Source organism: Amphiura filiformis, chromosome 4 (assembly GCF_039555335.1).
Source record: "Amphiura filiformis chromosome 4, Afil_fr2py, whole genome shotgun sequence".
Taxonomy (NCBI): domain Eukaryota; kingdom Metazoa; phylum Echinodermata; class Ophiuroidea; order Amphilepidida; family Amphiuridae; genus Amphiura; species Amphiura filiformis.
In genome coordinates this window covers 51,461,478-51,485,676 of record NC_092631.1, presented here as the reverse complement: position 1 = coordinate 51,485,676, position 24,199 = coordinate 51,461,478, and the positions used below count along the sequence as shown (strand labels likewise).

At 34.2% G+C, this 24,199-nt stretch overlaps 1 protein-coding gene across 1 annotated transcript in view; it reads left to right on the top strand.

Annotated features, from left to right (window-relative positions):
• The window catches only part of LOC140151039 (rho-related GTP-binding protein RhoN-like), an 86,374-nt gene that overhangs the window by 43,693 nt on the left and 18,482 nt on the right, over positions 1-24,199 (top strand). The window contains exon 3 of the mRNA XM_072173230.1: positions 15,956-16,065. Coding sequence (XP_072029331.1) covers positions 15,956-16,065 — 110 coding nt within the window. The remainder of the gene's footprint in view (positions 1-15,955; positions 16,066-24,199) is intronic.

Sequence of the window (24,199 nt, the reverse complement as noted above, 5' to 3'; positions counted from 1 at the left end):
TAAATTGTAAAAACAAAGCAGCAATGAAATTTACCCATAGGCAAACATGGTCTTCCTGATCATGCTGATCTGTAACAAATATGGGAACAAGTGCGGCTGATTCAAGTTTGATGTTGCAGCCCTTGTGGGTCTGAAGTTGACTGCGATTGATTCCGTGCCGATGGGGTCTGATGAACAAGAGAAAGGGATGTGGATTCCTTTACACCTGGGATTTGTTTTTTCTTCTTTGAAAATTAAGGAAAGGGAAATTTTAGAGAGAAAAAAGTAGACCGCCTTTATATGGCCAGTTGAGTTTAGTAGACTGCAAAAGATGAAAATTTTGCAGTTTGTTTATTTTTGCACTTTTCAAGCGCCAAGCAGCACAGCAAAAGTAGCAATTAATGCACAACAATATTAATGTGTAGCTCTAAGGAAGCTTAAAATACTGAATTTAAAAACAAATGAACATGAGTCGGTTAATAATCAGTGAATTGTGAACAAATCAATTGTGTGAAAATGTCCTCCTTAACCTGAGCATCAGTATCCATGGTACCTAAGGATGCAGTGAGGATGGAGATGGTAATTGGATCCATATAAAGCAGGGTACAGACTTTAGGGTACTGACCATGCTGACCCACCTAGTGGCATGTAGAAAGGACTTGATTGGGCCATCTGTTAAAGGGAAAAGACAAGCTTTCTGCCCATTTCCGTAAATGGAGGTTTGATTTGTAATTTTTGCTGTATCTATTTCATTAAGTTTTGATGGCTGCATGATCCATGCTATGAGGTATGCTATGATTTTTCAACATTTGTTGCTGGATTGTATCACTAGTGTTAAATTTGTGCAATTTTTCGTTTGTTTTTGGTGATCTTTTGTGATTTTTTTTTATGATTGCTTTGTAATTCTTTTTTGTGTGATATCTTATGAAAATAAAAAACACAGAAACATAAAAAAAAAAAAAAACTTTCCAATTTAATTTCATTTAAAGATGTTGTACTGTTCTGAATGAATGGGACTGATGTGGATGAAGCAGAAAATAAGAATGATTGAGTAGACTGAAATTACGTTTGTCTGTCTTGTCCATCTGTCTGTCTGTCTGTCTGTCAGAATCGTTTTCTTTTCTCTACAAGTTGACATCATGTATTTGAAAGATCCTTTTACCACGTTTACAATGATTTTATGCAGGTTGATTGAATGGGTCCTCCCTTCCTTGTTGATAAATTTAAGTGGTGATTTTTGTTCGATTAACACTAGGATCCACAACATGCTCATCTATCAGAGGCACAGTTCTTAAACCCCAATACATTTGTACATTCATTGAATGACCTTTGAAAATTTGGGTACAAAAATTCATACTCTGCAACTTGAGGTCAAAATTTGCACTATGATTATGTAATTGAGGTTATTGGACTATGCCATTGGGATGAGGCTATTGTGGTCCATAGTGTAAATGTTTGTGCTGCAAAATGTAAAACATTTTCACTTGTTTTTAGATTCACTTATTTTCTTGTTTTCTACCAGGCAGGTGATCGCCGTGCATTCTCTAAATTCAGTAAATTTTCATCGTCAACCGTGTAATTGAATGGGATTATTTTGAAATTTTAAAACGCTAGAAATATCACAAACAAATAGGCCTATGTTAATAAATAATATAAATACAAGCTAAAACCGTTGGGGTTCGATAATGAATCCCACAAAACTAACCGAGTATATAGAAAATGTGTACGGCCGGGCGGTTTCACAAGTTGCCGGCTCTATCATGCCACTCGCCGCCTGTTTTCTACATTGACTTACATGCTAGATACACAGTTTTTTGTGCTTATAATTTCACACAAACTTAGAAGAGCACAACACAGAAAACGAAAATGAAAATGAATATTGTGGAAAATTCCCACTTTCTGGAGATGGGTAAAGTAGGGCATGTGCTAAAACTAAAGAGTAATCTGGCCTATCTTACTGTCTATCCATAACAAGATCAGAGTAAGTTAAAAATAGCCTACTTTAACTCGCGTACCTGTCATGTTGTTGTTGAATTTGTAAAACACAAACCAATTAATTTATAAGTGGAAAGGGATGTTGATCGAGATTTAGGGGTGGAATTTTCTTGAACCTTTCCCATTTGACAGCATTTGCTTCAAAACCCATGTACATTTTATTGATTGGTTTTGTCACAGAATTTCTCTGAATTAGGTTAATTTTGCTTTATCCTTCCCATCTAACATTAACTAATTAAGCATGTGTACACATTTATTATACGCTGAACGAAACAACCTTTTTAGCTTTGTTGAACGAAGCAATTTTAATCTTCGTCGAAGGAAGAAAAATGCGTACACATTAGGAAAAAACGATTTTTAATCTTCGTTTGAGGTTCGTCGAAAGAAGAAAATTTTCTAATGTGAACAGGGTCTATGATACTAAGTTATAAAGAGGTATCCAAATTGTACTTTAAAAAATCAACAACAAAAATGGAACAAAATGGAGAGAGGTGTGATAACTATTTTTAATCTTTTTTTTTCTGTAGAAGAGATATAAATATATATACATTTTCAAATGATTTTGTCACTATAAATAAGGAACATTTTAAGGCAAATTGCCATATGTTTTAAAGGGCACCTGACTGTACCTAGAAATGGATACGTAGGCAATTTCCTCAAACGTTTGCCCGGGATCATGGCACCCACTTCCCCAAAAAATTAATTATTTTTAAAAACTGAAGTGCAAGCAGGTTACTAACCTTATAACACCTCTTCCCTTTAACTTACTACATGTATATTGTTTTGCGGCAAGTAAACCGCAATCATCACAGAGAAAACAAAATACGCCAAAAACCAATCATCCTTGCTCTTGTTGTTTACTCTGTTTCTCCTCGCTATCATAGACAGAAATTTATTTTTGGCAAACAAATCCCGTTGGATTTGCTTTTGTTAACAAGTTGAGGAATCCGTTCAATCACTCGCATGCGGATGGTAAAGGGTAGGGTGATTGGAGGAGAGATCAGCGACTGTCAAGTTATTTTACTCGCTGTTTTTGTGTGCCGTGTCTTTGTGTAAATATGACGTGCAGAGGAATTTGAATTTTATTAATGGTTTTTAGTTCAATAAACCCCATAAAAACATTTCATCGTTGAAAAATAGCGGCATAGGATTTATTTTACATACATGTTGGTTTATTTCATTTTTTAACATGTTTATACAAGAAGGAAAAAATGATTGGTTTACTTGAGAGATTGAGATTTGCATTAAAGTAAACTGTTATTTTGATTAGTTACAAAGAAATATCATGTATTGAGCCAATCGGAGATATAATAAGAATAATCAGTTGTAGTGGCATAGCATAGCCAGGATTTTGGTGTGAGGGGGCAAAGTCAAATTTTCGTCCACATTTAGAGGGTAAAGGCCAGATTTACATGCCCGTTTTGGGGGAAAGCCAGATTTCACCCCCATTGTCAATTTTGAATTTTTTGTCCCATTTTTGGTCATTTTAAGGACATTTTGCTCTGTATCATTTGTCCCTGAAAATTTTCTGTGGGGAGCACTCTGCCCACTCCCCCCCCCACACCCCGGTTATGCCACTGGTAAATTGGGCTTATGGAATTAAGCTTAAACTTGCTAAGAGATCTATAAGGTCTATTTTGATTGGTTAGTCTGATGATTATATCATATAATTAACCAATCAGGGGCTCTGTGAAAAAGGCAGTATTGCCCATGGGGTTAACCTCTTGGATGTCTGCATTGTCTATACATCTAGTTAGATCAAAATGGGATATTTTTAACTCAAAAATTAAACATTTCAACTCCATTCGAAAAGCTGAAAAATACAAAATGATTACAAACATACCTAGTAGTAATTACCAAAATGGCTCTTAACTCTCTCCACCACACGGATGTCGACTGCATGCAGACGACAAGTTTCAAATTTGGTTTATATTTTTCAAAAATTTCAAAATTGTAAATGTTCATGACAATATTTGGAATCAGCATGACAAATGCATTACAATGAGTACAAACAAGCCTAGTATTGGTTCAGTGGTTCTTAAGATAGCTCTTGATATTTTGGGAAAATATCTAAAAACTTTGACTTTTTATGTTGAAGTCTATGGCTAACATTTAGTAGAGCATTAAGATAGCCTTTTTAATGTGAGGAGGCTTCAGAATCTCTTAACTTACAAAGTCAAATTTTGCTACTCAGAATGTATTAATGACCTATGATAAATGGAAATTATGGTAACATACACTGATGTTTTGCCGCTATGATTTCATATCGGGCGTTGCACTTCAGATACTGATCACAATATCTAACTTTCTCTGCATATATATGTAACTCAAGTGGGGCACTCTTGTTCGAGAGGTGTTGCAATTTTAGTATAGAAAATACAAGTCAATTTGCATTCAAATTGGTTATGAATATGGCTTCATTTCAATACTATGAATATACCGAACTCATTGTTGGTATGACATTTATAAGATTTTGTTGGGATACGATATACAGCTTGAGATGTTACAATGTTCGAAAAGATTAGCTGCTTTTTGCAGTATTGCATTCTTAAAATTTACCAAATGTAGTACATAATAACCAAGGTAACTTGTTAAGGAATTTTTTCGATACCAGGAAAAATAATTTATTTGGAATTGTGCCTTGATGAGCTTCTGTGATCACAAGGACTTGGATGTAACTAGTAATAGTGGATGGTTTCAGATAAGTTTTCTCTCATTTGAATTTGAGTTGTCTTCGCACTATGATTTATACATGTGGACAGGAGCCGGGAAGATACAGGGCACCCCAAACAAGCCACCCATGTGTGGTAGAAGAAGAGCATGGCTCAGTGGTTAGAATTCTTGCTTCTGGTGCAAGTGGACCCAGGTTCAACTCCCGATGGTGGAAAACTTTCTGGGATATAATTGGCAACATCTGTAGATTAAATTCATACTTCCCCTCTCCCCATTTCTAATTAGAGTTGGGTAAATGAACCATGAGAAAATTTTGTCCTTTGGAGGGGACATTAAGCCATCAGTCCTGTGTAGAGAATAGCAAAATCTGTACATGTACATGTAGCTTGCAGTTAGTTTTGAGAAGAATCCCTGACTGTCCCAACCCATCCCGGTGTTCTTATGGACCCAACACAGATCTTCTCAAGAAGCTTTTTGGGTTATTCAGGGTTGTCAGACCCAAACAAAATAAATTTCATCAACATGTTGGCAAAAATTACGTATTATTATATTTAATGAGCACTTTCAAGTCATATTTGCTCATAAAACTATACATTGATTATTGATCAAAACAATACAATACAAAGAAATTTAAAATGTGTGTATTATGAAAACCGTATATCCAATTAGCTTCAAACAAAAGGCATATATGGCCTTACTCAAATAATCTGTTTAAAACATGCTTCTAGAGAATTTCCAAAATACCTCATATTCCATTCAAAATTCCAATGGCTTACAGCAGCTATTACTGAATGATATTACTTGCACTCAAATATTATGGATCATGTTGAATATCACAGTCATAATATATATGTATCTGATATTGTTAATTCATGTTTAATGTGTGAAGTGTGAAAGGAAATGAATATTTGAATTCAAATTATTACATTACATATCTGTATGAATCATATATGTTTTCTTTTTTTAGGAAGTGCTCTATCGGCAGGCTCAAAAATATCAAAATTTGAAACCATTCTTGATACTAATATCATCTAGAATAGATGCAATATGAAACATATATTATAAATATAGTAATGAAAATAATAATGTCTTTAGCCCAAATTTTGAGGTCATTGAGCTTTTACAGATGAAATAAAGACTGAAAGACATAACAGATCATACAGATACTTACCCGATAGATATGATAAATATATGATGTTCCTTTAGCATTGTGAAATATAATTTTAAATCTGTCTAGCGGCATGATTCTGCAAGTGTTGCCTGATTCTTTAACTTTATTCAATTTGTTAAATGTATGTAAATGTTACATTTTCTTATATTAATTAGGCTAGCCCTCCCTCCCCTCAGTTTGAAAAAAAAAGTTATGTGCTATGCAGGATTTCTTTTTTGTGTTATATTTTTTCAAAATTTTGTCATTTTTCCTTTTAATTTTTCAATTTTTTTCTGACACCTTGCGAGCTTGTGAGACATGTCAATTTTTCTCTATAAACGGAGAAACTTAATACACCTGAGCCGTGACGTCAAACTATTTGCAAATTGGATTGTTGTTGACCAAGTTGACCGCAGATTATACTGTAGCTGCAGTGCAGTGATTATGCAAACACTTTGACGTCACAATTCATCATCATGAAAATTATTTGGTGGATTACTTTTATTTTTTAAATAAAAGGCAAGAATTTTCTAACATTTACATACATTTGATACATTTTGTGAAGAAATTGTTGATTCTTTCATGATGTATATTCATCTACTCTTTCGGGGGTATGTGATACTCGCTACATATTTGCTATGGCTATCATCCGTGTACTGACTAACAGAATTTTGTGTGTGATTAAATTTTTCACTTTGCTAATTTTGAACTGTTTCACTTGCTTTTAAATTCATGATTCTTAGCTTCCATATATTGACTTATATACAAAAGAAACATAATCGCGCATTGTTATTTTCGCGGTGGCCGCTGCTTGGAACGTGAAAAGTGCGAAAATAAATATAGCGCAAAAAATTCCACTTTGACAGTATTTGGCCAAAGACCTGGGATCGGTTAAGTGGTAAATCCGTCAAGGAAGTAATTGGTCCATGCGATTACACCAATACTAATCCAACCTGGAAGCGAGTCTGTCTTCACACTGCTAGCTAGCTTGATGCGCTACCGTGTAAGGTGGGATGGATAGTATACGAGGTGATGATGAATCTAACTGGCAAATGATAGAAAATTTAGAATTATGCCATTTTTAAAGTATGCTTTATGCCTGAATAGAAATGTATCATTTGCTATATACTATATATTTTGAATATGATTGTGTATGGTTAGGCTTTGAGGTATTTTATGAATAAATGGATGATGAGCAGAGAAAGTGATATATATTAATTATAATCTTGCCTTTTTTGGGTTTTCATCAAAAGCTGTGTTTTTTAATAGGCCCATTTTGTGTCTGTAGCTATTCAATTAAGTGATAATAAAATTGATGTTGTATGATTCAGGTAATTTCATCTAAAAATGAAATTAATATAGAATTATGATCTTTTCGGTCATCTTGTGGTCATGTTGTTTAAAAAATAAAGTGTCCCAATGTGAAATGAGCTGCACTTTTGGTTACAAAAATGTGTAATCATGTTCTTTTATGCATATAGGACAATGTGAGAATATTCAAAATCACAAATTTGAAAACAAGTATAGAGTAGCTAAGCATTGGCAAAGCACAAAAACTCACAAGCACAAAAATTACCGCTTTATAGTATTTGAGAAGCCGTAATCCCTATAATCATACAGATAGGGTCATGACCTGTTAACTAGGATGATTTGGTATCATATTATAATACGTCAGTTTGGATGAGGTCACATTGGTTGATGCTATAACTGCATCTGATTGTTTTAGATCAACGGGGAAGGAAGGAAATATAAATTAATTAAAAATTAATCCATCTCGTCTTAAAATAGCTTAATGGGAATTCTATCTGACGTGCTTTTGAAATATTAAAGCGATTAGGGTGTCGAGACTGAATGTTTGATTTTTCACACTGACACTTTTTCTCTAAGTGTTACCAATGGAATAAAGATATTGGGCTATTCCATTTAAAATTCACACTACCCCTGTGGAAGATTTTGGAAATATGTTCCACAGGGGGAGTATGAATTTCAATCGAATTAGTACATTAGGCAGCTCCATTTGATTTTCATACACCCTCTGAGAAAGATTCAACCTGAATCTTCCACAGAGGGAGGGTGAGTTTCAAATGGAGCTGCCTAATGTGCATTCCATTTGAAATTCATACTCCCCCTGTGGAACATATTTCCAAAATCTTCCACAGGGGTAGTGTGGATTTTAAATGGAATAGCCCATTGTTGGCAGAAGCGGCACTATAATATTTAGCAGATTTCCTTTTACAGGTTAAGGGTACTGCTAACCGTCCAGCATGTATTATTTTCCACAAGGTCCAATGCACAAGATTGACATCGCACGCCGTATACAGGATGGAAAATGCATAAAAGGAAAGAATCTTGTAACAGATTGTAGAAAACAAATTTTGGGAGAGGGGGGCATGGGGGAAAAGTGAATTTCAGGCCAGGCAAAATTTTTTTCTCAAAATTGCAGCAAAAAGAGGTCATTTTGCAATTGTTGTAGTTTTTACTGGGGGTGCAAGTAATTTGACTGGGGGTGATCTCCCCCCCCCCAAAAAAAATGTTATGAAAATTTGTGAAATTACAGCAAAAAGTGGACATTTTGCAGTTTGTACTGTTTTACTGGGGGAGCAAGTATTTTGACTGGGCTGCCCCCCCCCTCCAGATCACATTTATCACTTTACTGTATATTTCAAGGGCTGCCAAATATGCTGAAGCAGATAAGCCTGTGGACTGCTTCCCCAATTTTTCTTTTTTTAAACTTTTTCAAACCATCCACTAGCTGTTGTTAATATTTTAAATACTAAATAGCACTGATTGTAAATGTCATTGTGTCATAACAACTCATTCACTTCTGACTCGATCCAATTCTTCATAAATTCTTTAAATGTAAGTAAATTTCAACTGATATACTAACTCCATTTTATTATAAAGTGAACTAAAATTAAATATGCTCATCCTGATTTAGGTAAATATCAAGGAGTATTTTGACATTAATAGACTTAAAAGTAAAATAATGGTTAAACTGATGTCATGTTTATTGTCTATTAATTATTCACATAAAATCTGTTGTTAAGTTTTCCTTGACATTTAGTGAGCCTGTATTAGGTTTTGTGTAGAGAAGAATCAGAGGACTGAGTATTAAAAAATGTTTTAAATAATAGGTAAAGTTTCACACCATCCATGCATCTCATACTATCTTACAGTCACGTGGCCCTTTACTATCAGGAATGAGAATATTCAGGCTTTTTCCTGAATTCAGGCAGTTTTATTGTCCAAATTTATGCAGTTTTATTTTTTCAACCTGTTTTGGGCCTTTTAAGGCCGAATTCACACACTTTTTCAGGCAGTTTTCTAAAAAGCCATTCTCATGCATCTACTAAGGTAATTGTAGCAAATTAGCAAGAAAATTGTTAGAAATATAGCATATTTGTGACTCCTCGCCACAACTGAGCCCGGATGTCGCCAATCATCATTTTTGAGATATTCAACCAAAATATTCTGCTTGAAATTAGCTTTAAAATGATGTATATCATGTCTATAGTACTTGACATTTAAGTAGTGAAAAATCAATAAAACAGTCAATAAATCCTTTCTTTCCTATTGTTTATTGTTAAGTTCGATGGAGCATATCTCAATAGTGGCACTGGCGACATCCGGGCTCAGTTGTGGCGAGGAGTCACATTTTATTCCTAACATGTATTTCAGGACTTTGAATGACTTCTCATTTAGCATGTTTGGCTTTTACAAAAGGTAAATGAGAAGGCATTCAAATGTGTGGTTTTTTTCAATCTTGATCAAAATCATCATAGAGAATATGGTAGAATAAAAGGAACTTTGTAAGTGGCAATGATAATTAGAACACAAAAAGCCGACACAAAGGCACTTCCGATGTTTTGGCAGGATGTCTTACTGTCAACTCCACTTTATGTTTAAGTCTAGAGATACATAGGCCTACAGCTAGCTCTTTAAAGTGTGATACAGCCCTCTTTGTGTTATAGGAATATCTCTCCTCAGCCGAATACTCATCAAAAGAAAGATTATTTTGAACAGTTTGGTTCTGGCATGATAGAATGAGTGATGGTTTTATTATTCAGATTAAAATAAAAAATGAAGAAATTTTTCTCAATACTTTGTTGCAAATTACATGAGTTGCGCATAAAATAATGGATACTTTTTTGCTGACGCCTGAAGGTAAAGTAATAGATAGAGGATAACAGCTACAAGGGATAGGATTAAAATTCAAGAAGTAACTGTCTGTTCATACAAGTGGGTCAACAGAATCCTATAGTCCATACTTGACCCATCTCTTTAGATTTTGTCTCTCCTCATTTGCTCAAGTATTTCTCTTATTTCAACACTCCTGCTGTCCAATATTAACAGTATCCATCTCAATTATTTGCTGGTCCCCAGAAGCACTCTTCAGCAGCATCACCTTTTGTGTGGCTATAAGGAGCTTTGACAAGTCAGGGACTTCATCTCAATTGTTTGCTGGACCTGGGGGTTGTTTTCAGTAGCATCACTTTTGTGTGTTTATAAGAAGCTGCGACAAGCGCAGAATTAGGATGTTTTTCTTGAGTTCCTTGTTTTGTCCCATGAAATCAATTTGATACTTGATCAAGTGTTTCAGGCACAGCGAGAGGCACAGAATGTTACTTGAAAATGTCTTTGTCTGCTCCTTCAATGTTAAGTGCGATCAAATAGGGTCTATGGTGCTGTTCTTTTGCAAATTGAACTCTACAAGTAAAAAATATATCTTGCTGTGAAATCTATTAGTTAGTAAATTCAGAACCAAAACGAGAACATTCCATTTGAAGAATTGTACTTCATGGTGTCGGATTCAAATGCGATAGATCTGCAACTGTTTGATGGATGGCGCACAGATCTGATAAGGATGAGATGGGGATGAGGGAAGCTTATCAACCAGTCTCATTTATAATGGATGATGCACTTAATATGTATAATTTGTATGTGAATAGTACTCTTAACAAACTAGAATGCATAGCATATTCCTATGAAAAACATGACGGTTGTAATATCAAGAGGAAATATAGAAAGCCATAGCTGCCAGATAGACTTTTTCACAATTTCTGCATTCTTTATTATATACATTTAACAATACAACACATGGCAGCTATATTGCAGAGGGGCCTTCTTAATTGCAGTAACCCTTGATATTTTGTCACATAAAAGTGGACCATTATAACATGTGTGATTTCACCTATCCCTGGTTGGATTTAAAAGTGGGTCATTCGTGAGGATTTGTGTCTGCTTTGAAACCTTAGTAGGTTAAAATCATGTAAGATGGTTAAGTCAGACTTGTAAGTTAAAGCTATAATATGCAAATTGATAAAGTAAATTTCATGTATTTTCTAGGTGAGGTTAATGATAAGTCTTGTTAAAAATCTCCCTGATATCCCTGATTTGAGAGAGCTAACACTGCAACCTATTTGATGTTACACTTGTAATATTATTAAAGTTGTTTGTAATTTGGTATACTGGTTTGGAATATAGGCCTAGATTATTATAGATGACAAGTTTAGAAGTAAAAAAGTTGCTTATGTTTGTGAAGATGCCAAGGTTGTCTTATTGTTTGCTGTGATCGTCATTTATCATAATACCTGCCTTTTCAAAGTGTCAATTGTGGCTGCTGGATCTTTTCAGGTCAGGTTCAACTATTATTGTTTGATGCCTTGGCAATAAAGTAAAGATTGCCCATTTAAAAAATATTATGTGATGTAATTTGGCAGGGGCGGATTTAGGGGGGGCACACCCGGCCCCCCAATTTTTGCAGAGTGGCGTCTGACTTTGTGTATTTTTGCAGAGCGGCATCTGACTTTGTGTGGGCGGCGGTGGCTATGTGCCCCCCTATTGAAAATTCCTGGATCCGCCCCTGTTTGGTATTAGTTGATTTTGTAGATGGGTTGGTCAGTCAGAATTTATTGACTATTTGTTTTTTCATCTCATTACATGAACTCATGCAGTTCTGGAAAAAACATAAACTTGCTGAGATCCTTGCAATTTGCTCTGGAGAAAAATAAAAATGAGTACAATGATTTTTTTCTGCTAGAAACTCAAGGAATCTTAATAAAAGCACCATATACTTAGACAACAAATATCACAAGCTTTAATAATGTTATTGTTAGCCTGTAGACAAATATGAAATTGGGTAGAAAAGGGATACGCTAAGTTCGTTAGGTTCAAGCACAATACCTGATGCAGACAGTGACCCTGTCTTTAACTCAATTATTGGCCAAACTCAATTTTTGATGTCCTTGATTTTCACTTGATTTTGATGTATGTGTCTATCATATCTATGATTATAGAAGTTCTAATGCTCACAACATAAACATAAAATGATAAATGTTAAATGTTCTTAAAACAAACACCTTTATTCCATAATTTGGTTTATTGCAAGCAACATTCTTTTATTAATTATGTGAATAAATTCACTCTACAAACTTTAATGGTTGAAATATTTCTCATCAAATTTGTGTGAAATAACTCGTTTGACACCTGACACGCACCTGTAAATTGAATTGAGAAGCTTATTGCTCCCATTTCTCCAAATTTGGGCAATTTTGTTAGATTCCCTTTGCTTGGCTTTTATACCTTCCATCAGTTGGCGTATCAAATGATGTTTTGAGTATTTCACGCTTGTCAACATCATTTCCCATGCCATATTTTGAAGCATTTATCAACATTGTCAGGTGCTGAGATGGTAAAAAGTTTTTGATTTGATCTTTTGACTGTGGCTGCTAAACCATTTAAGCCTGAATATTAACAGGCATAACTCATGAATGTTGTTTTGCTATGTTGTAGAGCACATTTATTTATCATCAGAAAGAATTTGTGCCATTCGTGCATGAATTCATTGAAATAAGTTGATATATTCACAAAAGCATCTTGATATGTTTGAAGCAACATATTGCGGTTATTCAAAGTTTGCACTTGGTTATGTAAAGGAGATTGCTACTTGATGCATAAATGCATGAGTTAAGTAATTTGACCCAAATGCATTTCACTTTAGACATGTCCATTTCAAGTAGCTGAAAGTCAGTGCAATTGCTAGATGATAGTATTGAAAATTCAGGTAAGAAAATTAAAATTCATGGAATTTTTGAGTGAGCAATGATTCACCTGACTGAAGAATTAGAAAATTAGGGGAATCAGAAAATCATCATCTGACACCCCTGAAGAGACCAGAAAAAAATCAAAAGATCATCATTTTCTTTTCTTATTTTTCATAAGAATGTATCATATAATTATTATTATCAAAGAGACAATACAATTTCGAATTACGGTACTCAATTTATGATTTTGTTTGTCCTTTTTATTAGAAATAATATATAATATTAGAAATTAGTGTTTGTATTATCTTTAGTTTTCTCTGATACTTGATGAAAAGTGTTGAGTAGCAGAATGGTAGCAACACACAACATTCCAGCATATGTCTACAGGAAGATAGATTTCACTCATGATGTCACCCAACCATCTCATACATCTGCTTTATTGGATGAAGCAGTTACGGAATGCACTGACCCAATTATCAAGTCAGCAACTCTATTCAGTAAATTAGAATGAACGATGAAGTTTCAAAGCCATCTTAGATGCTCCAAAAAACGTTTAACATTTCTTGACTGGAAGCAATCTGATGATAACACATGCCACTGTATATTTATTTGTGCCTGATTTGCGAAACGGGTTTATCTATCTCATTGTAAGTCATTGCAATATGTGTTACTGCTACTATCGCTGTCAAATGTATTAGGTTTTCATTTCGATGTAATCAAGATAATGTTTCACGGGTGATAGCAAATTTTCACTCAGTATCTTGCAAATTGAGTCTTAAATGTCAGGATATTAATGATATGAGGGTAGAAAACAAACCTGTTGGGGGAAAAACAAATCCTTGCGATTGAAAAAAAAGATGTGAAATAGTTTTCTTAAAATCTGGTGTAAATTAGTTTTCTCAAAATCAGGTCATGCTGATGAAATCGCATACAAACTTTACATGTCACAAAATAGTCCTAGTTCATAACCAAGATGATAAAACATTCTTATGAGTTCAAAACTGAAAATAGTGAATTATTTGAATCCTTAAAAAAAAAAAAAAAAAAAAATTTGATTGGCGTAACATAAAAAAAAAAAACAGGGTAGGCCGGTCGGCAATTTTAAATTTTTTTTTTTTTTTTTAAATTTTAAATTTTTTTTTTTTTTTTAGATTTATTTTTTTGCAAAAAAAAGTCTACGGTCAGGCATATTTTTAGGGTCGACCGGGTAATGCCAATTAAGCAATTTTTTAGGTCTTAGCTTTGTACCGGAACTATATTTGTTGAAAAGTGCATCATCACCATTCAGCATTGCACTTGATTGGAAGTTAATGCATTTAGAGATACATAGAAATTTATTAAAAAAACTGATGAATATCATGTATCTGCTCCATAAATGTACATGCAGCTCTGATTTTGTTTTTATTAAACTGAGATAGGACTAGGAGTTTCTTGAGTCCAAATATCTGTGCAAATATTACCAATACAACTGACAAAATAAACATTCACATGCTCCATTTTAAAGCAGCATTATGTGGGTTTTAAGTTGGCCAGTTTTCTGTTCCAAAAGTACAAAAAAAGTTGAATGAAACAAAACTACACGTGCCTTGTTTGGCATGGCACGTCTGTGGATATCCACACGATTCACCTACAAGCGTAATGTAACTCTTCCTATTGTTGTATTATTATGTTAGCCTTTGGATGGACTAGCTACATGGTGCATTTGAATCCGCATCAATCAGCATTGATGTAGAAGAGTAAAGGGGCATATTTTACAAAAAATGCACCTCAATTTTGGTCATAGTCCAGGTTTTAACATTATCATGATTATACACAGTGCCCGGACACAATGTTTGTCCATATTCTACTCAGCATCTGATATAGTTAGGCTTAATCAATGTCTCTTTGAGTAAAAGATTCACAATTTTGCAGGACTAATTATTTCACAACACAGTTCAATAGCAGATAAGCTTAACATTGCGATCACAATGGCGTAGTGTCATAGGGGCGGGAGGTTGAGGGGGCACATGTCCAATCAATTGCAAAATTTAGAAAATCCCATAGGAAAATTGTCGAAAAATGGCTTGTGCCCCCCCCCCCCATCAGACCCGGTGCCCCCCAATCATGGACGGTGCCCGCCACTGTTATATCATCTATTTTCAATAGTACAGATTTGGTCTCTAAATTACTGATCTTAGAGTATTCAATCTATTAAAATGTTTCTCATTTGATTTCTGTGTGAAATCTTCCTTTAACCTAAATTACATAGCATAGAACGACTATCCTGGATGTCTGGTAGATCACCTCATAAAGACACACATATTCAGGAAACTAATACATGTGCATAAACATACATTTCATAGTCTTGACACAGCAAAGACATGATCCGAAATTGTGGCCGGCAAACAACATTTCCTGCTGTATAGGTTGTCCGGTGGACATAGTTTATTTTTCCTATGTTAACCACTGGTAACAAAGTGACGCCCAACCATCTTAGCAGAAATATACTGACTGGCTTCAAATTGTTTTTCTGAGACTAGTATTGGAAATCAATAACCTAAATTATTTGCTAAATTAGGGTAAAATTGAACTATCTAATGCTGAACACAGATTATGTGCTGATACACTATATATTTAAGTTTATTTTCTGTTACTTAGGCGATGAAAAAAACGAACCCTGTTTTACGGGCGGATGAAGTAGGCCAGTGAAGATTTTTTTTTCTGAATGCTAAAATGACCCTAAAATATCACCTAAAGCTTGAAAATTTGGCAAAAATTTGATGATTTTTTTTTGCAAACATATTTTGAAAATGTAATGAATTTTCAGTCAAAATCAATAAATTTTGGCCCCAAAACAGGTGATTTTAGCAAAAAGTAAAAGCAATCTCGCAAACTGCAAAATCTGGGTCAGTCTGACCCTGTTTTTTTGTCGCCTTAGTGACAACTTCCCTTTTCTTGTCCTGATCCCATTTAATAATGATGCTGAAATTAAAAATTGCACAAATCTACATGGATGTGAATTGGTTCAGATTAATGTGGGTCTCATTGATACCCACCATGTAATGATACCGTTACCAATTGTATTTTAACCGTGTTAACTTGGCATCTCTTCTTGGTTTTGTTTTTCACCCTATAGGTAAACCGGAGTATGCCAGCGTGAGGCCATTAGCGTATGCTGACATAAGTGCAGCGGTCATCTGCTTTGATATAGGACAACCAGATTCCATAGCAAATGTTACACAAAAGGTAAGATAGCTGAAATTTTTATCAATTTGATTTAAAAAATGCAATTTTGTTTTTATACTGCTAAAGGTAGGTATCTCAGTTTCGGTTATTCCATCCAAACATCGTAACAGTCGGTCTATTATCATGCGGATATTCCAATCAGAGCATATTGATCGCGATATTTAACAATTTATTGTGACATTATATCATGGTTTATATATTTTAAGCTTTATTCATGAAACATGGATTTACAAATGAGAATTTTCTGAGCTCAATTTGGACCAATTTGTGAAACAAATGCTTCATTTGACACACCCAATTTCCAGCTGTAGAGAGTAAACACTGGTGGTGAGTGTGTTAGGGTGGTGGTTTTTAATACCAAACAAATACCAGCCTAAAAAAACCAGATTGGAGATCATGAATAAAATATATTGACATGTAAACAAAATTTAGTTTCATTATTAATCAGACTTGTAGAAATGGGAAGCAAAATTAAAGGGGCATTTCGTGATCCACAGCCTCATCCCCCCACTTTTCCGAAAAAAAGTTGAGATTTTTACACCACTGGATACCTCTGGCTACATAATGTTTATGTACCAAATATTTCTTGCAGATTAATTCGTTTAGCAAAAAATATCGCTAAATTTGAATTTCGTTCTGGTGCACCAGAACGAAATTACAACACATTGTCTATGGAGCAGTGTAATACACATAATCATGCATAACTCATAAGCATAAAATCGGAATCAACTGAAATTTTGGAAATAAGCTTTTTCGTGGATATCTACTGAAAAATGTCATAAAAAGAGGATGCTAGGATCACGAAATACTCCTTTAATAGATAGCCTCACAAGATGCAGGTCAATGTCCGCATCAAATAGCCATCCTATTAAGTCACCTCCACCAGCTGGTCATTAAAAAGTGATTCAATTTATTATTACTCAGATCATTAATATTATGAATAAGGATAATAAGGTGGACATAATTTACAAATAAGTTCAATAACTGTATCAGGATCATACCATGAAACGAGTTAAATTAGAGTTTACACTTTACAGAATCAAATTTAGAACATAATGCTGAGAAGATGTTTCAAAAACCCAGTCAAACCAGGTCTCAACAATTAATAAATGATACTTTGTTAATTATGGACATTTTGAAAAATGATATCCAAATAGGCCCGGATAATAGGCCTGTACTGTCCGTTTTATTGGAACTAAAACAAATGGCTGGAATGGAAATATGTGAATGCGATGCAACATTTGCCTCCCATCTTTGAGCTTCTTTGATAGAGAATGTATTTTGAGCCACTGATGTCTCTTACTTCCATGATTGCGCCAATCTCTTGGCTCAGTATTGCTGCATATCTTCTGTAAGGCAATAGAGCCCACAATATTGCTGCCAAATGCATATGGATTTCCAGGCTGCTATTCCCAAATGCTACCCCAATGGAATTATTGTAAGCCAAGCACGTGAAATAATATTTCTATGCTCTATCAGTAGTTTCCCCATCATGATATGGATGCAAACAAGTTGGCAAACAAACAAACAAACATGTGGAGCATATTGCACTTTCTCCGAGTGCCACAAGTGGGCATGCGACTTAAGTGCAGATCCATTGTAGTTGCCTAAAGTAAGAGGGAATAAAAATTGTTATGAGATCAGGGGACAAATTCCCTCAAGCGGTATAAGTGTTTCCCACGACACTCAAGAGGTACTATTAAACAAAGGCTTACAAGGGAAAAGGGTGGGTCCCTTACTCTTGAGTGAGCTAAATATCTTGCTCAATATACAACTTCATTCATCAAAATTATATCAACAACCTGCTGAAGAACTACTGAACAAAACATGGGCATATTTGTACTCTTTTGAATGTATTTTACATACTGATGTAAAAAATGGTGATGAAAATACAAAAATGGTGATGAAAATACAAAAATTTATATTTTTTGAAAAATGTATGAAATCCTTTGAAAATATTTTTGTTGAAAACTTGAAAAGAGTTAATTTGCCGCTGGTAATAATACTTGTACCATATGTTGTAATGTGCAGACAGGGCAATGACAGGGTCAAGATATTATTGTGTAAAGATGCGTTGGAAGAGGAGGTATATAGTGATGAAAGGGGATACGCTATGGTTGTAAAATTACATTTGAGCTGTGCGTCTAGAAAGGATGACAAACAAAGTGTTTAGTTTCTACAATTGTGTGAGAAATTTCTTTCGTTTAGGATTTGAAATTAACTATTGAAGTAGTCGAAATATGTGAACTTGTTGAGTGGATGTGACACCTGTTTTTTGGCTTTGGTAAGATTTCAGGCTTGTTTGTCAGAAAACGTTCAACTCGATCAATTTTAAATTATTTGTATAAAATAGATGTTTTTAGAAACTGCCCGTACGCAGGAATATTGAATGATCATCAGGTTTGTTTATAGAAAACCACAAGAAAATGCTCAATATTGAGTTGTCTTCAGTTTGTTTGGTCTCAGATAGTTCATATTTTCAATATTGAATTATTTATATTAAATTGTTTTCAGAAAATGTTTAAATATTGAAATGTTATCAGGTTTGTTTTAAAAAGATGCTCAATAAAGCTCAGAAAATGTTCAATATATTTTGATTATCTTGTTTTTTAGAAATGTTCAACAATGATCATATTTTGTACACATGTACTTTGTCAAGAGCAAAATACAGGAATATGAAAATATTGAAGCTCATAAAGTATTGTTATCATTGCATTCAGATCTTACAATGTCAAAAATATAAATTTTTGTTTAAAAGCCTTTGTATTGTATGACCACTGTGATATGGACATTTAAATTTTATTTTTTCTGTTTTTCTTGTCTTTATAAATAATTATGTGGGTGTGATTGTGAGGGCCCTTTAAGTAATTGCTTCAGTGTCATAAAGTGATCAAGCTATTAATATGCACACAAGTAAGTATCATTGGGATCATCATTACTGTTAATTACTTCCAATATTAGCCATTATGTAGGCCTATAGAATGAACATGATGTAAAAGACAATGTGATCGGTCCACATAAAGTGGTCAACTTTTATTTATTAAGAGTCATTTCCTTTTGTCTGATGTGGGTGTTATTTTTTGCTGTATTTCAAAATTACATTTTATACTACTAGGACGTCACATGGTACATTGATTATTTTCTTATAGTTACATGTACATATTGGAATTGGAACTTTTAAGATATAGGCCTAAGATCCATATCCATAAATCATGGAGGAAGGGTGTGGCGATGGGTTGGAAAAAAAACCATGGAGTACCAAAAACAGTCCTTATATTTATAGGTATTGATGGCTATTGTCTACTGATTTATTTATATTTCAGTGAATCAATTTTATGCAACACTTCTGACTTTGTCTTATACTTCCTTTTTATTGGACTTAGTGCTTTCCAAAATTTTCTAACAAAATCTGGAAAATATGTGAATTTTTCATTTTTTGCATCAAATTTGCAAAAATAAAATGTTCCAAAATCTGTAGAAATGTTTCCATTTTGTTTTGTGCTTAATTTCATCCAAAAGGCATTAAAAATTAAGACAATTCATTATAATTTGGACCTCTTTTTGTCATGAAATGTGATATAACCTTTCTCAAAATCAAGAACCTGGAGGATAATTTTGCATATTGATAGCTTGCCACATTGTACATGCACATAAAGTTAACAGATTATAAGTGAACTAAAGAATATTCATGGGTGAATAATGAGTGGCCTTGCAGCAGCAATTTAGACATGCTTCCTCTTGGCATTGTAAAGAAATAAGTTACATCCTCATTGTAAAGATGTATAATTGTTATCTGATACATATTGTTTAAAATAAATAGATTAAAAGCCTTCAGGAGGAAACTACATTATATGAATTATGTAACACCAATTACACTCACATTATTTGTAAGTAATATTAATAGTCATGTAGATTGAATTTGTGTCACAGTAACGGAACAAACAAATAATTTCATGACGACCTATAAACAAAAGTAATAGGGGGAGGGTCAAAAAGCCTGATTATGTTTGTAACAAAAGTAGTTAAATTATCAGTCAAACTTGACCTTTCGGGTTGGAATTTTCAATATTTCATACTCTTACATGGGGGGGGGATATAACAAAAGCACATGCATTTCTAGAGGATGTCATTGAACTTATGGTTTATCCCTTAAAGGAGGATTTTGTGATCCTAGCATCCTCTTTTTATGACATTTGTCAGTAGATATCCATGAAAAAAGTTTATTCCCAAAATTTCAGTTGATTCCGATTTTGCGTTTGCGAGTTACGCATAATTATGTGTATTACACTGCTCCATAGGCCACTGTTTTCGTTCTGGTATTCCAGAACAAAATTCAAATTTGACAATATTATTGCTAAACGAATTAATCTGCAAGAAATTTTTGGTACATAAACATTATGTAGCCAGAGGTTTCCAGTGGTATAAAAATCTCAAATTTTGAGAAAAGTGGGGGGATGAAGCTGTGGCCGGGGGCTGTGGATCACGAAATGCCCTTCTAACTCTAAGTAGACCTGTATCCAAGAAAAATATGATGTTACTAACAAAAACTCACACCAAATCAAAATATGATACCTATAAGACAATTCCTTTTGAAATCTTGACTATCCTGTGAAGTTATCCATGTTATACAAGCCAAAAATGGGAAGAAAATGTAGAAGATTTCAAAGATTTTGAAAGAAAGTACCGGTAGATTTCCATATTTTTGAGTGATGACATTGATACTGAATACCGATCCTACTGTGAGTATGGCTAGGGCACAGTTGATGCAAAGTATCTTTAGTTGATGCAGTAATTCAGATAATCATATTTAATCACGACACTAATTGTTGCCATTGGGTTTATTATTGTTTCAGTTTTGTAACAAGATTGTGATCCTCCATAGGTGTTGTCTCCTCTGTGACATTGCCATACATGGAGAAACAAGAATATGATTATTGGTATTATTTCTAGGGAGGAGCGGCAAGGCATCTTGAGAACATCACATACCTCATTAGCGCAATTAGCAATCGCATTAAGAACTTGATCATTTATGAAATTGCAATTTACAGGGGCAATCAACATCCTATGGATAGGGGTTTTCCAAAAGTCAAAAGCTTCTTTGGATTTTGAACTTTGAAGAACAGGAACAAATAGGCTATATAGCTTGGGAAATAAGACATACAGTACACACTAAAGATAGCGCATGATAATCTGCTGTCAATTTATAGACATTTATTAGTAATTACCGTAGTATTACATGTATATAATTTTTCTATAAATACAAGGTATTTTTAGACCAATGAACTAAATACTGATACTGAAGACATAAATAAAAATAATAATTCATAAATAAGAAGTAAAATAGAATAGAATAGAATAAAATAACATAAAATGGAAGTGAAAATAGTAAAAATATTAAAATTAGAGCAGTTTTCATTTATTATTCATTTTCGAGTATAAAAAGTTAATATTGAGATATTTTTAAAGGAAGAAATCAATTGTATATTTTAGCAATTAAACCCTCTGATTAACAGATGATTAACACACATGACTGAGTAATTTGGGTTTGGTGAATATTTAGTCAGCTGTTGCGCATAGAATAGTATCCGCTGCATAGCTTACATGTGATGAGGCGTGGTGAATGAGTACGAGTGTAGGGAGAGAGCAAACTCCTGAATGGCAATCACGCTTATACTATTTATTGAGATGAGATAATTGTTTCATGCTTCACGCCCTTAGCTGTTGGGTGAGTGAACTTGTTACATGAACCTTACATGGGATGGAGAATGAAAATGCAGGGTTTTGTGGTTTATAGAGAAATGATGCGGAATGGATAGCTTGATTAACAATGGTTGACGATTAGTGGAGAGTAAGAAATTGTATATTTTGTAATGATGTGGAAGTAAATGATTGAGGAACTAAAGTATTTTTGTACCTGTGGGGTCTCCCCTTATTGAATGTTAATGATGTACATGTCATGTATGCATCTATCTATCTTTTGGGGCTTTTTCAGATATATGGATAACTTTGAGTTAAATTCATCACTTCTCCATTGAACTGGGTCCCCCAATTTGGAGAAACTAAGGTAGTTCTCAACAACCGTGGCAGCAATATCCTCTTCTGATTATTGAAAAACTTCACCCTCTCAGGAAAAGAACAGTTTTAACCCCTGAGCACTACCTGCCAGTCTAACAATGCCTCTGATTGGTCAATTATGTGAGATCTTCACTTTAATCACCAATCAGAATGGAGCTTTTTTTTTTGCATGGTGAAATTATTCTAACAATGTTGCTGATTGGTCAAATTGATAATGAAAACTTCTTTTTGGCTAATCGGCAGGTAGTTCTCATGGGGTTATGTTTTGATTTTGTTTACAAATTTATGGCATCGTAGAAGCAGGTAGGATGATCATGATGGCAGTCACATCCCTATAGAGATGTTTTTTTCTAAGAACTTCATCAGTAATTATTTTACTTTTATTTTAAAATGATAACCTTTGGAATTACAGCTGAATTTATTTTTATAGTAACACTAGATTAGTAGCAAGTTTTTGACTATAGAATGCGCTCTTGCACCGTGGGCTTTCTGTCGCGTTGTACCTCCCATGCATGTTGATGCGCACGATGACTGTGGGTGTTAATTATTTCGATTTTGCAACAGATCTATGAATAGTCATTATATTTTTCAATCCCATTCTTGGTAGTGTCGATTAAGTGACTACAATTGACTTGCTAGAAAAGTGTCTGTGGGTGGTGAAAGTAGATCTTTCAAGTAAAGGGTGATTTCTTATTGTTAATACTTAAGGGTCAAAATAGCAAATTAGTTAGAGACCTACTTCTGTATCTTGCAGGTTATAATGAGGTATTTCGATTTTCATTATCTGAATCAATATATTATTGAAAAATAACACTTTGGTGTTTTGCAAAAGTTCATTCTACAAATCATATACTTTGAAAACTTGCTCAATTTATTGTTGTTAATGAGTTATGTACGTTTACAAAAGTGTTTTTGTTACAGCCCTCTTTACAACATTACTCAAGAACCACGGGACCTACAAACGTATATCTGTGATATTTGAATTCTTCTACACGCTCGCTGTGAATTGAGCAATGCAATTTTTGCTAAAGCTCACTTAACCATTCACAAGATGCTGTGAACTACATTTTGTTTTTGCTGCTTCGACCAACAATACATCGTATACCCTTAAGCTCTTATTTTGTGATATTTCGTGACATTTTAATTCAGAAACTTGAGAAAGGGGAAAATGCTGATATCCGTTCTTGTTTTAGGTAGCCATGGTATTAGCACAGCAAGTCATACTGTAGTGACAGTTGTAATGACAATCAACCTGCTTTTTCAGAGAAAATTTGTAATACTTTAAATGTTTGCTGTTATGGATATGTGGAACTTCAATAATTGGGCAGAGTAAAGAATGAAATAAATGAAAGAGATGCGAGAAAGGCATGATTTAGTCACAAAATCAATACCATTTTTTTTTTCCATTTCCGGAAGTGGATGATGATATTTCATCATAAAAAGAGCAAGAATTTTTTATTTAGGGGAGTGGTACCCTCAATGCATATTCCCCGATCCCTAGCGTTCACTATTTTAACCAGTACTTTTTTGGTCCTGGTGACAACCCTGCCAGTGGTCAGGCAAATTTAGGCAAATTTGGAATAGAATGGAATTCCACATTTTAAAATATGACACAGGTCTTATTATTAGCATGAAATATGAAACTTAACAGTGTCATCATATAGATCTATTTAAATCACCACCCTCCTTAACAGGGCTAACCCGGCTAATTATACCTTGATTGAATAGGCCATTACCATTGACATAGCAATGTGGGTAATGCAATAGATACCGCAAGTAAACTCCTACCATCACTGTTTGAATTCCTCAAGTTCCAGGTAGTCTGCTGCGTATGGTTCCTAATATAACTCTCATTACGTCTTTGCTGTAATACTGAAGTACAGATATTCTGCACATCACTCTGCTGATGACAGAGATTTTAGTGAATAGCAACAAGGAGTGATGAAAATAGGTACAGGAGGTTCGATGATTTCGATCATACCTTCCGTGAGGTTTTTTAAAACCAAAGAGGGGAACACAATTTTCAGTAATGTATACAACTTAAGGAGTCGGTTTCTAA